Source organism: Hordeum vulgare, chromosome 6H (assembly GCF_904849725.1).
Source record: "Hordeum vulgare subsp. vulgare chromosome 6H, MorexV3_pseudomolecules_assembly, whole genome shotgun sequence".
Classification (NCBI taxonomy): Eukaryota; Viridiplantae; Streptophyta; class Magnoliopsida; order Poales; family Poaceae; genus Hordeum; species Hordeum vulgare.
The window spans coordinates 34,612,603-34,628,133 of NC_058523.1; the positions used below are offsets into that span (position 1 = coordinate 34,612,603).

The 15,531-nt window shown below is 45.3% G+C and overlaps 1 protein-coding gene across 1 annotated transcript; it reads left to right on the forward strand.

Annotated features, from left to right (window-relative positions):
• Positions 1 to 14,235: 14,235 nt before the first annotated feature.
• Positions 14,236 to 14,742, forward strand: LOC123405339. The gene has a single exon (XM_045099066.1). The coding sequence runs from the start codon at positions 14,236 to 14,238 to the stop codon at positions 14,740 to 14,742; it is 507 nt and encodes a 168-aa protein (XP_044955001.1).
• Positions 14,743 to 15,531: the final 789 nt, after the last annotated feature.

Genomic DNA, 15,531 nt, shown 5'->3' on the forward strand with positions numbered 1-15,531 from the left:
AGGCTGCCTCCTACCCTCCCTCCCTCCTATATATACTGAGGTATTAGGGCTGATTTGAGACAACTTTGCCATGGCAGCCCGACCACATACCTCCATGGTTTTTCCTCTAGATCGCGTTTCTGCGGAGCTCGGGTGGAGCCCTGCTGAGATTAGATCACCACCAACCTCCGGAGCGCCGTCACGCTGCCAGAGAACTCATCTACCTCTCCGTATCTCTTGCTGGATCAAGAAGTCCGAGATCATCGTCGAGCTGTATGTGTGCTGAACGCGGAGGTGTCGTCTCCGTTCGGCACTAGATCGGAGTGGATCGTGGGACGGTTCGTGGGACGGTTCGCGGGGCGGTTCGCGGGGCGGATCGAGGGACGTGAGGACGTTCCACTACATCAACCGCGTTTCTTAACGCTTCTGCTGTGCGATCTACAAGGGTACGTAGATCGGAAATCCCCTCTCGTAGATGGACATCACCATGATAGGACTTCGTGCGCGTAGGAAAATTTTTGTTTCCCATGCGATGTTCCCCAACACATGTGAGAAAGTAACACAACAAAATCTCATGCCACTTTACACTGTCCCTAGAGACTTTATCTTCGCCTGCCCAAAAAGAAAGCCCTACAAAGCTTGTCTATTTTCTGAACCATACCTATAGGCAGCCGCAGAGCAGACATGGCGTAAATAGGGAGCACACGCAGCATAGCATGAACCAGGATGGCCCGCCCTGCTATGGACAGAAGAAGACCCCTCCAAACCCGGAAGCCTACGATCGATTTTATCAATGATAAAAAATAAATCCGAGAGGTTTAATTTGTGAGTAGAGAGCGGCAAGCCTATGTAGGACTGAGGGAAGGAAGCAATAGAGAAACCAAAGTGATTTGCTATACTAGTAGCCTCATCCGAGTCAACGCGAATTGGGGCAAATGTACTTTCGTGAAAATTAATGTGCAGCCCAGTCGCATTAGAAATTTTTGCCATAATTGATTTAAGAAGCAGAAGTTGATCCCTATCGGCCTTTGAGAATGTTAAGCGTGTCATCCGTGTACTGAAGGACCGGACAATGGATAGAAATATCGATCGGGTGGGAGAGCAACCCATTAGCCGAGGCATGGGTGATCAAACGCTGAAGGACATCGTCAACAATAATAAAAAGAAAAAGGGGACATGGAATCTCTTTGTCTTAACCCGTGCCGATAGATAATCCAAAGGTCCGGCTTGCCATTAAGAACAACTGTGGATTGACTAGATTGATTAAGGCTTTGAATCCAATCACACCAGATTAACAGGAAACCTTTCACCTGCATAATAGAGGCCAATGCCACCCAAGAGACCGAGTCGAAAGATTTTCGGTAATCAAGCTTAAGCATGATTGCCGGTTTTTTGCGCCTAAAACAGGTTTGAATAATGTCTGCGGCGTAAGCAAAATTGTCGGCAATACCACGACCCCTAATAATTTCAGACTGGTCATGATGAATAATTGAAGGGATTACTGGTTGAACTCTGGATGCCAGGCATTTTGAGTTGAGCTTGATAATGTAGTTTTGTAAAGACACCGGGTGAAAATTGTCCGGGGATGTGGCCCTAATTTTTTTAAAAGTAAAACAATATAAGCTTTGTTAATACGAGAAATATAGGCTCTTTCCTGGTGCAAATCAATCATGAATTCTAAGAGGTCCATCTTAACCAAATCCCAATTGGCTTTAAAAAAGGCAGGGCCAAAACCGTCTAGTCCCGGGCTGGCGTTCGCATTCATAGGTAGGATAGCTAACCGGATCTCATCTAAGGAAAAATTCCTAGTCAAGGAGGCATCCTGAGATGAGGAGAGAGAAGTTTCTGAGAAAATATTATTGAGATCAAAGTTAAGAGTCCTTGGAATGTTGTCCCTAGGAGATTGAAGAAGAAATCATGAAGAACTCGTTCTTTGCCATTGTGAGAGGTGACATGCGAGCCGTTGATTCTTACGATACAGAATGGAGGCCGAAGCACGAAGATAGGCAGAGTTTTCGTCCCCAAATTTGCAGTCCTTAATTTTTTCTCGTTGGCGCCAGTATTCTAAGAGGAACTTGTTATGACGGTGAAGAGCAAGTTTAACCGCGATCCAAAGTTGTAGCTCTAGCGGCGACAACCTTCTAGATTCTTCAATTTTGTCGAGGAAATTGATAGCAGTACTGCAATTAGTAGCTAGAATTTTTGGAGATTTAGCATTGACGACCCACTTCTTTGTCACCGCTCTCGTACGTTTAAGCTTAAGAGCAAGCCGACTCAGGGATCCAATATTGAAGAGATTAGCAGACACACTAAGCCAGTTCCGGGAGACTTGATGGATGAAATACGGATTGTAAAGAAGGTAGTTGTTTAGCCTAAAGATCGGTGGCTTAGGAATGTACGTGGATGCGGAGAGAGTTAGTGGCGGTTTAGGGCCCCAGGCAGCCCAGGCGGCGGACGCGTGAGGCCCATTTTCTTTGTTGACTGTAGGAAATACTATAGCAATTTGCTACAGTCAACAAAGGTTGCCTGGGCCTGACCCAGTTCGCCCTGGGCTTGGCTCATTCCTGGGTTCGCCACTGGAGAGAGTAATCGGGGCGTGGTCCGAGGTACTCCTGGTGAGCGAGGAGAGAGTTGAGTCTAGGAATAGGGCAGACCAAAACATGTTCACAAATGCCCGATCTAGTTTAACCAAGGTAGGGTTTACTTGTTGGTTCGACCAGGTGAAAAGTTTGTCCAACAAGGGCAGTTCCTGAAGCTGCATGTGATTACGAAGAGGCTAGCTTCATTAGCATTAAAATTACTAGTCGAATTGAAGGGGCGAAGAGTTAGATTGAAATTGCCCAAAATTGTTCCTAGGTCGTTAACTAATGACGACAGGGATTTAAGGCATTCTACGAACTCCAGTTGGTTAGGGCAACGCGTATGTGGGTGCGCGTTGGGTACGACGGACGAGCCAGAACCGTGCTCTGTGTGTGTGTGTGTGTGTGTGTGTGTGTGTGTCTGTGTGTGTGTGTGTGTGCGTGAGTCAGCGTGTGTGTGCGCGGGGCCACGGGAGCTGGTTGGCGATGGTCCAAACAGAGAGGACAACGTCAGGCCCGCGAGGAGGCCGCGGCGACCGCGTCGAGCGCGGGACGTGGGCGCGAGCCGGCGCATGCGGGGCGTGGCGAGTGGGGTAGCGAGTGCGTGTGGGCGAGGCCTGGCATGTCAGTTCTCGCGGGTATAAGACCCTCTCTCTGTGTAGCTCGCGCAACTGAAAAGACCTCAATGACGCCTAGAGGGGGGTGAATAGGCTATTTAAAAACTTCTTCGGATTTGGCTTGAACCTAATGCGGAAATAAACTAAGAGGGTACTTGTCAAGCACAAATCCTAAATGCACTGGGTACTGCAACGTGTATCAACAACACGATCTACCAAGATGGACACAATACAGTTACTAACAAGCACAAGTAAGTTACACAAACTTACTTGAGCTATATCACACGACAAGTAGGTGAACGACACAAGATACTAGATCACACTATATCACACGATATATCAAAAGCTGCAAGTGTGAACGTGTGGATGTAGAGGGTATGCTTGAATGATTAATCTTGTACAAGAAATAGCCAACACAATATAATGAGCACAACCAATATGCAATGTATGTATGCTCAAGTAACACAAGTAAACCACAAGAAAGGAGTTAGGGTTAAGGATAACCAAGGTCACTGAGACGAAGATGTATCCCGATGTTCACTTCCTTGGAGGGAAGCTAGTCACCGTTAGAGAGGTGGATGTTACCACGAAGGCACACCAACGCCACGAAGGCTCACCCTATTCTCCCTTTGAGATAACACCACGAAGGCGTTTCTCAACCACTAGTGGTAAGCCTTTGAGGTGGCTTCCAAACCCTCACAAACTTTTCCGGGGGTAATCACACGGATTGATTCCTCTCCGAAGAACTCCTACCGCCTAGGAGTCTCCAACCTCCAAGAGTAACAACATCACGGGGAATGCTCAAAACTTGCTCAAAACTCAGCTTGGGTTGAGAGGAGGAGAGGGAGACGATCTATCTTTTGATTGGAACAACTCTCAAAGGGGCTCACAAATGCTCTTGGGATCAAAGATTTGGTGTGAGCAAATGTGTGTGAGGTAGAAATGTGTTCTTATGAGGATAAGGCTGTGTTGGGCACCCTCTCACGAAGTGGGAGGGGTATTTATAGTGGGGAGAGAAAAACAGCCGTTGGGGACACTTTAAGTCACACACGGGTTAGACATCTCGCAGTTCACGGATGTCCGGGCGTCCACAAGGGGTCGGACGTCCGACAGGGGTCGGACGTCCGAGGGCTGTAAATATATCTGGAAACACTCTGGAGTTGGACAGGGACCGGACGTCCGGAGAAGGCCGGAAGTCCGAGTTATTCGACTCAAACGTCTCTGGTGCAAGATTCCGGATTTCCGAAAGGAGACGGACGTCCGGCCCTCGGACGTCCGGAGGGAGCCGGAAGTCCGAGTTATATGGCTCAAGTTTCTCTGGTGCAAAGCTCCGGATTTCTGAAGCTGGTCGGACGTCCGGCCCTCGGTCGTCCGGAGGGAGCCGAAAGTCCGAGTTATATGGCTCAAGTTTCTCTGGTGCAAAGCTCCGGATTTCCGAAGCTGGTCGGACGTCCGGCCCTCGGACGTCCGGTGGGAGCAGGAAGTCCGAGTTATATGGCTCAAGTTTCTCTGGTGCATAGTTCCGGATTTCTGAAGCTGGTCGGACATCCGGGCCTCGGACGTCCGGAGGAGGCCGGATGTCCGAGGCACTGGTCCTGTTTTCTGATAACAGCAGAGCAGTGGAGATGTGGTAAGAGCAGAACAGTGGATATCTAGTTTGAGCAAGTTCATCACAAAACCTGTGATCCCCTCTTAATACTGCGGGATCCCTAAAGACTCAAGAATTATAAAAGGGGTACCGATGATCCATACTTGAGTGTATACTTTTATTCGCTGATCATCACTCCTCACCACTAACGTCAAAGTAACTGATACCTTTGAGTTAGCCCTTTCACTTGAGCTTGATGTTGTTGTTCCTTCTTGGCTCAAGTTGAAAGCAAGACATGATGAAGTCTTCAAGAAGCTCTCCCATACACAATGTGGAAAGCCTAGCTTATGTATTCATCTTCATTTGTCCACCATGTGAACATCCACAAGAGTCAAGCATGTAGTGCTCAGGAATGCTTATCAAGATCTTGTCCTCGTTAGCACATGAGCTTGTCCTTATCAACACATGATCATTAACAATAGTTTCAATGATATATTCGTGTTGATCCACTTGAACTTGCACACCACAATCTTGATGACGATCACCACTTGACGTCATCCTTCATGGGTTGTATGAGATCTTCCTTTTGACGCAAGCCCATGGAAGCACACCTAACCCCCACATAGGACTCTCACAAAGACCATGGGTTAGTACACAAACACGTAATGGACAAAGCTTACCATACCATGGGATCACTTGATCCCTCTCGATACATCTTATACGCTTTGTGTGTTGATCATCTTGATTTACTCTTTGTCTGAGATCTTGATCAGGCTAGTGTCTCTATGACCATTCTTTGGATAATACCTTGAATACCATCTTGGTCATCATATAAACTCCTTGAACCCAACAGATGGACTTCAAGAAGTGCCTATGGACAAATCCTATAAATATAACTTAAGGCAACCATTAGCCCATATGAATTGTCATCAATTACCAAAACCACATATGGAGATATATTCTCTAACAATCTCCCCCATTTTGGTAATTGAAGACAACCACTTCAAGAGAGTTTATATAAGGAAATAAGCATAACCAAGCGCACACATACAAGGTAATAATGCATGCGTGCAAGATGTAAATGCTTACGCAATAAAAGCAAAACCCTCTAAACATATCCAAAGTAAACTCTCTAAACTTCTCCCCCATTGGCATCGATTGCCAAAATGGACGAAAAGTTTGGAAAGCCAATATAGTAGGTGGTCCTCCAAAAAGTATGTACTTCTCAGCACATGAGTGCAGAGAAATACACAGATACAATGATAAGTAGTTGGAGGAAAACAAACTATATTGAGGACCCAAAGATTGCAAATAAAAGGATCGTATGCCACAAAGACATACACAAATAGAGGCAAGCAATCAAAAGATTCCAGATGGAACAAACAATCATATGGTCCTTCGAACCACATGAATAAAAGATATTATGATAACGGCAACAGAGTGTTTTATCAAAAACTAGAGAAGCTTCCCATGATTTGTGCATTAATATGAGATTTTTGTATTTGATACAGGTGCACAAAAGAGGATCGTTGCTCCCCAAAATGAATAAAAACACACAACGAGTGCAAGAAGATAGATGAGACAATAAGCATATCAATTGCACAAAACAAATGGTTGAGCAACATGTAAAAGAAACAACTTAAGAATAGGCTCAACCAAAGTAATGTGTGTGAGTCATGGCAAAGCACTTGAGAAGACTAAGATAAGGATGAGCATTACTCATCAACATAGTCTTGATGAAATGAGATACAAAGTGCAAGACATATCATTCCCACACACACATACTAGAAAATGGGTTCACAAGCTTACTAATAAACAAAATAAGAACCAACGCTTGTGACAACCCATTGTGAAGCTAGGAAGTAAGAACCTTGTCAAGAGGAGGGATACTAATTGAAATGGCAAAACCCTCATCAAGGCAAGCATGAGGAAAAATAATCTTCACGGCCAAAGAATGCATCAAGATGTAGGAAAATAAGATACGCACTCAAAACAAATCCTTTCACGAAGCCACCAAAAACTGAAAAAGGAAATGCAACGATGGACGTGAAAGAAAAGAGGATATCAATTAGAGATGTAACTTCTCTCATGTGTAAAAGATTCTAAGTAGAAGACAATCATGATGATATATATCCACAAAGAAGGATGTACACACGAAATGGTTACAAGAAGGAACAAACTAGATATCCAAAAGGAAGTCATAAATATATCAATGAGATCTTTTGCTTGGAAGCATAGCACATGGCCTAATATTTTCTTATTGTACAATATGAACTTCCAACATACGAACATCAAAGACATCCCAACTAGTAGTAAGACATCATCGTTCGGATGCTTTGAGAAAGCAAACAAGTACTACAAGAACGAATCAAGAGATTCATGCCATGATGCAACCTGGAAAAGAAAAGACAGGTTGGGGCCTTTGCAAGAAAAGAATGCATGAAGTGGATACTTGTTACCGAGACGACATTGGATTGATGTAGTAGATAGTTGTTATTTGATCATCCTAACTTGGATCCAATAATCACATGGTCTCAATACCTTCCTTATAGGTGAGCCGAGCATCCAATGCATCTCCAGTTGTTCCTGGAACAGCAAAAACAAACAAAATGGTGCCCAAACTCATTGGGACCAAAGAGTTAGAAAACCAACAATACATAGGACAAACTCCACATACATGTGTGCATACAGATATGAATTTGAATTTCATGCACACTTTAGCCAATTTATGACAAGGTGGAGTTTCCCCTATATATTGGGTCAAAGAAGGAAAGCAGGCAAAAGAAGTTGTATATAGTAGATATGCATGCTCAAGACTCTCAAGAATCAACTCAACACAAAGTTGATAAGTCATCAAAAGACAAGGTATCAAGTGATAATAAGATCTTAAACAAAAAGGAACTATCACTTGAAGGATATCAATTAAAAGATACCTCAACGAATGAGATATCCATTGACACATGCCAAATAAAAGGAAGCAAGAAATCAATTGAAGGAAAACAAACACGAGGTATCTAATTTCCAAAAGAGAGCTAGGTTCTAACAAACCAAGCCCTCGACAAATTTTCATGATGGCACAAAGCATTATAAAGTGCAAGACTTGCCTCCCATCAACACACACTTGATGGGGATCAAAATATTTTATGATGGGTGAATAAAGAAAATAGGATAGCTCCCCCAAGGGACGTGCATTATATAGAATTTGCATTTAAATACAAAATGCACATAATGGGATCATCACGTTCTCTATATCTATAAAAACACTAGACATGTTAAAATATATCCATAAGAGGCAAGGAAGACAAACGAAAACACAAAATCCAATGTTAAGACGATTAGCAATTCCTATCACATGATGGGAATACCAATTGTCAAGGACAAGAAGTATTTTGGAAGTGATACTCATTGGTAGATCGCAAATATATCCAAGATCATCTTTACCATAAAACGCAAGCAAATGACACTTGTAGAGCTAACACACCACCTAGGAACAAGATAATTTACAATATCAACACTAAGTGGCAACACCTCAAATGTACACATTTTCTAGGTTTCTAATATGCACATAGCATATTACTCCCCCATAATGTGATAAACCAACAATATTAACAAGTGGCAAATTGAAACCAACAAGAGATAATTAATGGACCATATAGAATTTGAATTTCTCATGAGTAAGACATACCACATAGAAACTAGGTAATCTTGAAATATCAAAACTAAGTGGTATTCCCCATGTATACACATTTATAGGATTGTGAGGTGTGCAAAGCACATCACTCCCCCACAATGGGATAATCCATTAGTCTCTCACAAGAGCCAACAAAAATACAAACAGGATGCAAAAGGCTTAATACAAGACCCACATGTACATGATATGCAAACCAACATACACATACTCGATTACTCAAGATAAGCAAGTTGGAAGCACAACATATACAAACGTATGCAAGGTACAAAACCACAACATGCAAAGGGGCAAGCACCTAACAATGTAAACAGTTTAAGTACAAGTTACCGTAAGGAGGCACATTGGATATAAGATAGAAACTCGATAATCCAACTGACTTGGCTTGAGATAATATGAATGATGAAGACCCCTTAATTCTTCATTATGTATCAAAGTCTCTAATGTCCTCCATAGTCACCTATTGATCAAGTTTGAGCTTGTTGGTCCCCAACTACGTTGGGTCCTAAGAGGTTAATCACAATAGGCTTGGCAACCCAAATGGTTCTTTTCTTGACACCATTTTGAGTACCAACAAACTTGGCAAACACATTGCCAACCTTATCCTTCCCAAGGGAATAGATATCATCAATAGTGATTGGGTTGGATAAGTTACCTCTTGTGCAAGACGAAGCGACGTGACCCTTCTCACGACATAAGTAGCAACATCTACCCTTTGCTTTCTTCCCAGTTGATTTCTCACCTCGGGGAGTGTTGGCTTGGGTCTTATTGGGAAGAGGCCTTCCTTCAACTTGTAGCTGAATATGTGATTGAGTTTGTGGCCGCTTCCCTTGTTGCTTGTGACTTTGAGACTTCGTCTTCAGAGGGCAAGATCTAACATGGTGCCCTTTAACTTTGCACTTGAAGCAAATGATTTTGGCCAAATTCTTGACTTGTTCTAGGCCCCTCTTGTTCTTGTTTGAGTTTACTCCAACATCATTTTTATCATTCGGAGATGTTTGCTCACACAGGACGTTGTTGAGTGTGGACATCCCTTCATGACATTGTTCCAAGTCTTTCTTCAAAGAAGTGACTTGGGCCTTGAGCTCTTCGATTTCCTCTGCATGGTTAGTATCAATGCAAGTACTAGAGGAAGTGTAAGCTTCAATGTTAGAGCAACAAGGCAAGGAAAGTAATTCATCACACGAGGTAGCAACATTATGAGTAGACGAATTACGAGGACTAGCACATGGAAATATAGTACTTTGACTAGAAGTAATGCCATTGTCCACATGAGGCTCACTTGATGTTACCTTGGTGATGATAGCCTCATGAGCTAACTTTTGCACATTATGGGATGTTATAAGATCGGCATGAGAACTTGTGAGCATTACATGGTTTTCTTCCAGCTTCCCATAATTGCTAGTTAGTAAATCAAGTTGAGCACGTAGCTCAACATTCTCCTTCAATGTTGATACTTCAAAAGAGATAGGGTTAGATGTACAAGTATCATCAACAATATGAGAGGAGTAAGTAGAGATTAGAGACTTCTCATGAGTAGATTGAAGCTCCTCATAGATCTTAGAGGTTTTGACGAGCTCTCCCTTGACATTCTTGCATTCAAGGAGAAGGACCTCAAAATCCCTTTTAAGTTTATCATGAGTAACTTCAATCTCCCCTTTTGAAGATCTTAAGTCTCTACATGCTTGATGACTCTTCTCAAGTTCATGTTCAAGTTGTTCACTTTTAGCTTGTTCATGATTAAGTGAATCATTACACTTTTCAAAGTAAGCAAGAACATCTTGGAACCTTTGAAGAACGTTATTTTTAGCTTTATGAAGAATTTTACTAATCACATAGATATTTTCAGTCAAGTCATCATCATCATCATCATCGCAAAATCATCGTTATTGCACAGGGAAGATGATACCTCATTATTACCTCTTGCCATGAGGCACATGTGAACTGGAGGAGTTGATGATGATTCTTTTGGTGAATCAGATTCTTCATTAGTCAAAAGTACTTCATATTTCTTGATTTCCCCTAAATTATTAGCCATAGAACAACTAGGGAGAAACAAGATATTTTGATCAAGAGGACACGGGAGAGCAGGCATATCACCACAGACATTTGTCGAGGGATCTTTAGGTGAAATGCATGACCTATCAGCACAATAATTTACACTATGTGTGGTGCTAGATATGCTCATGTCCATAGAGGCTATGACATTTTCATCAACATATATTTCTTCACTCACCATGTCATTACCTTGTGAGATTGAAGATGTTGAGGTGTGCAAGCAATCGGATATGGAAGTAGTGGTGGACTCTTTATGATCGAAAAGAGTGAAGAGCTCATGCACCAACTCCTTCATCATAATATCATCTTCATCAAGATTGGACCCACCATATATATCTTCAAGTTTAGTCCAAACTTCATGAGCTGACTTGCAAGTCGAGATAGACTTAAACACTTCAGGACTTATGGTTCGATGAATGGTAAGAAAAGCCTCACAATCAAGATACATTTCATTAGTAGATGAGGAGGCATCATCCTTTTTGTCGGCAATCCCTACAAGAACAATTCGTAAATTATTTGGGCCCATGGCCCGAAAGTGATGAAGCATACGGATTCTTCATAGGGTATAATTTGTGCCATCAAAGTCAAAGGTGCCATTGTGCACTAATCCAATAGTCGACATCGATACTCTCTAGGTCGTGAAACCTAATTAAAGAGAGACCTAGCTCTAATACCAATTGAAAATACCTCGATGACGCCTAGAGGGGGTGAATAGGCTATTTAAAAACTTCTTCGAATTTGGCTTGAACCTAATGCGGAAATAAACTAAGAGGGTACTTGTCAAGCACAAATCCTAAATGCACTGGGCACTGCAACGTGTATCAACAACACGATCTACCAAGATGGACACAATACAGTTACTAACAAGCACAAGTAAGTTACACAAACTTACTTGAGCTATATCACACGACAAGTAGGTGAACGGCACAAGATACTAGATCACACTATATCACACGATATATCAAAAGCTGCAAGTGTGAACATGTGGATATAGAGGGTATGCTTGAATGATTAATCTTGTACAAGAAATAGCCAACACAATATAATGAGCACAACCAATATGCAATGTATGTATGCTCATGTAACACAAGTAAACCACAAGTAAGGAGTTAGGGTTAAGAATAACCAAGGTCACTGAGACGAAGATGTATCCCGATGTTCACTTCCTTGGAGGGAAGCTTGTCACCGTTAGAGAGGTGGATGTTACCACGAAGGCACACCAACGCCACGAAGGCTCACCCTATTCTCCCTTTGAGATAACACCACGAAGGCGTTTCTCAACCACTAGTGGTAAGCCTTTGAGGTGGCTTCCAAACCCTCACAAACTTTTCCAGGGGTAATCACACGGATTGATTCCTCTCCGAAGAACTCCTACCGCCTAGGAGTCTCCAACCTCCAAGAGTAACAAGATCACGGGGAATGCTCAAAACTTGCTCAAATCTCAAATAGCTTGGGTTGAGAGGAGGAGAGGGAGACGGTCTATCTTTTGATTGCAACAACTCTCAAAGGGGCTCACAAATGCTCTTGGGATCTAAGATTTGGTGTGAGCAAATGTGTGTGATGTAGAAATGTGTTCTTGTGAGGATAAGGCTGTGTTGGGCACCCTCTCACGAAGTGTGAGGGGGTATTTATAGTGGGGATAGAAAAACAGCCGTTGGGGACACTTTAAGTCACACAGGGGTCGGACATCCGACAGTTCACGGATGTCCGAGCGTCCACAAGGGGTCGGACGTCCGGCAGGGGTCGGACGTCCGAGGGCTGTAAATATATCTAGAAACACTGTGGAGTTGGACAGGGACCGGACGTCCCAAGAAGGCCGGAAGTCCGAGTTATTCAACTCAAACTTTTCTGGTGCAAGATTCCGGATTTCTGAAAGGGGATGGACGCCCGGCCCTCGGACGTCCGGAGGGAGCCGGAAGTCCGAGTTATATGGCTCAAGTTTCTCTGGTGCAAAGCTCCGGATTTCCGAAGCTGGTCGGACGTCCGGCCCTCGGTCGTCCGGAGGGAGCCGAAAGTCCGAGTTATATGTCTCAAGTTTCTCTGGTGCAAAGCTCCGGATTTCCGAAGCTGGTCGGACGTCCGGCCCTCGGACGTCCGGAGGGAGCCGGAAGTCCGAGTTATATGGCTCAAGTTTCTCTGGTGCATAGTTCCGGATTTCCGAAGCTGGTCGGACGTCCGGGCCTCGGACGTCCGGAGGAGGCCGGGTGTCCGAGGCACTGGTCCTGTTTTCTGATAACAGCAGAGCAGTGGAGATGTGGTAAGAGCACAACAGTGGATATCTAATTTGAGCAAGTTCATCACAAAACCTGTGATCCCCTCTTAATAGTGCGGGATCCCTAAAGACTCAAGAATTATAAAAGGGGTACCGATGATCCATACTTGAGTGTATACTTTTATTCGTTGATCATCACTCCGCACCACTAACGTCAAAGGAACTGATGCCTTTGAGTTAGCCCTTTCACTTGAGCTTGATGTTGTTGTTCCTTCTTGGCTCAAGTTGAAAGCAAGACATGATGAAGTCTTCAAGAAGCTCTCCCATACACAATGTGGAAAGCCTAGCTTATGTATTCATCTTCATTTGTCCACCATGTGAACATCCACAAGAGTCAAGCATGTAGTGCTCAGGAATGCTTATCTTGATCTTGTCCTTGTTAGCACATGAGCTTGTCTTTATCAACACATGATCATTAACAATAGTTTCAATGATATATTCGTGCTGATCCACTTGAACTTGCACACCACAATCTTGATGACGATCACCATTTGACGTCATCCTTCATGGGTTGTATGAGATCTTCCTTTTGACGCAAGCCCATGGAAGCACACCTAACCCCCACATAGGACTCTCACAAAGACCATGGGTTAGTACACAAACACGTAATGGACAAAGCTTACCATATCATGGGATCACTTGATCCCTCTCGGTACATCTTATACGCTTTGTGTGTTGATCATCTTGATTTACTCTTTGTCTGAGATCTTGATCAGCCTAGTGTCTCTATGACCATTCTTTGGATAATACCTTGAATACCATCTTGGTCATCATATAAACTCCTTGAACCCAACAGATGGACTTCAAGAAGTGCCTATGGACCAATCCTATAAATATAACTTAAGGCAACCATTAGCCCATAGGAATTGTCATCAATTACCAAAACCACATATGGAGATATATGCTCTAACAGCAACGGACTGAGTACGTGCTCAGGGAAGAAATACAGGAAGTGTCGTTCATGGCGGCCTGGAAAATTTCTGTGTTCCTCCTCCCCTCGTCGTATCTTGTCTCCGGTGCTCGTCGGAGTGCGAAGGTTCCATTTTTTAGCTGACATTTGGTATCAGAGCCACAGGTGATGGAGGAGCTCGCCGGCCATGGCGCTGGTCCCGTACTCTGATGGGTCGGGGACGACGATGTCGACGTCGGTCTCTGTGCTCACGAGGGAGAACTATACCACCTGGGCCATCAAGATGGAGGCCGACCTCGATGCTGCCGGGCTCTGGGAGGCGGTGGTGCCACCGGAGGACGCGGCGTCAGCGGTGATCGCCAAGAAAGATAAGCCGGCGCCGGCTTACCTGCTGCGGGCACTCTCCAACAACTTGCTGCTGCAGGTGGCCGCAAAGAAGACCGCGGCGGAGATATGGTCCGGTCTCAAGTCGCGCTTCGTCGGAGCCGATTGTGTGCGGGCGGCGCGGCTGGCTACGCTCTGAGGCGACTTCGAGCGGCTGCGCATGGACGTCGACGAGTCTGTGGATGCTTTTGCGGGGAAGATCAGCGGGATGGCGACGCGTTACGCGGGGCTCCGATCGACCCTGGACGACGTCGCGATGGTCAAGAAATTGCTCGACGCCGTGCCGGACCGCCTGTACGCGGCGGTGGCATGGATTGAGCAATTCTGTGACGTATCCACGATGCTCTTCGAGGACGCGTTGGGGCGGCTCAAGGCGTTCGACGAGAGGTTGCGGCGCCGTGGACAGGACGGCGACGATCGTGGCGGCGACCAATTGCTGCTGACCATGGCGCAGTGGCGGGTGCGGGAGCGGCAGCAGGGAGGAGTGCACGACGACGTCGACGGACGGAGCGTGGCGTCGGGCAACCACGGCAACCGACGCGGGCGTTGCTACAAGTGCGGCAAGCGCGGCCATTTCAAGCGGGACTGCCCCGAGTGGCGGAGGGAACCGGTGGCGGAGCGTGCGCTGTTGGCGGACGTCGACGTTGAGAATGCCGGGCTCCTCTGAGCCGCGTCTTAGGGGGAGAATGTTAGGGCAATAAGCCGCGGCGATGAGCCGGCTGTGCCGGACGCGTATATGGGTGCGCGTCGGGCACGACGGCGAGCCGAAACCGTGTTGTGTGTGTGCGCGTGAGTCAGCGTGTGTGTGCGCGAGGCCACGGGAGCTAGTTGGCGAGGGTCCAAACAGAGAGGACCGCGTCAGGCGCGCGAGGAGGCCGCGCCGAGCGCGTCAAGCGCGGGACGTGGGCGCGAGCCGGCGCGTGCGGGGCGTGGCGAGTGGGGTAGCGAGTGCGTGTGGGCGAGGCCTGGTATGTCAGTGCTCGCGGGTATAAGACCGTCTCTGCTGTGTAGCTCACGCAACGGACTGAGTACGTGCTCAGGGAAGAAATACAGGAAGTGTCGTTCATGGCGGTGTAGGTGTTCGAGCGCGTGGAAAATTTATGTGTTCCTCCTTCTCTTGTCGGATCTTGTCTCCGGTGCTCGTCGGAGTGCGGAGGTTTCATTTTTTAGCTGACACAGTTTACGATCATGCATGATCGCAAGGACTGTACACATTAGTAACTACAAAGGAGACATCAGTCGATTTTGAGGAGAACCAACAGGTAAGAGCAAAAGTATATAATTGGAAGTGCGTACAAGCAAAATTGGCTTCATCCCAAGCCGTTAGAACCCCTCCTGACGCCGCCACACAGGGAATGAAGTGGGAGCATCGAAGAGAAACCGAAAGGAAAGAAATCGCTTTGAACGTAGAAATATCCCAAGTTTAGAGGGTGTTTGTTTTCAGGGACTTATTGCT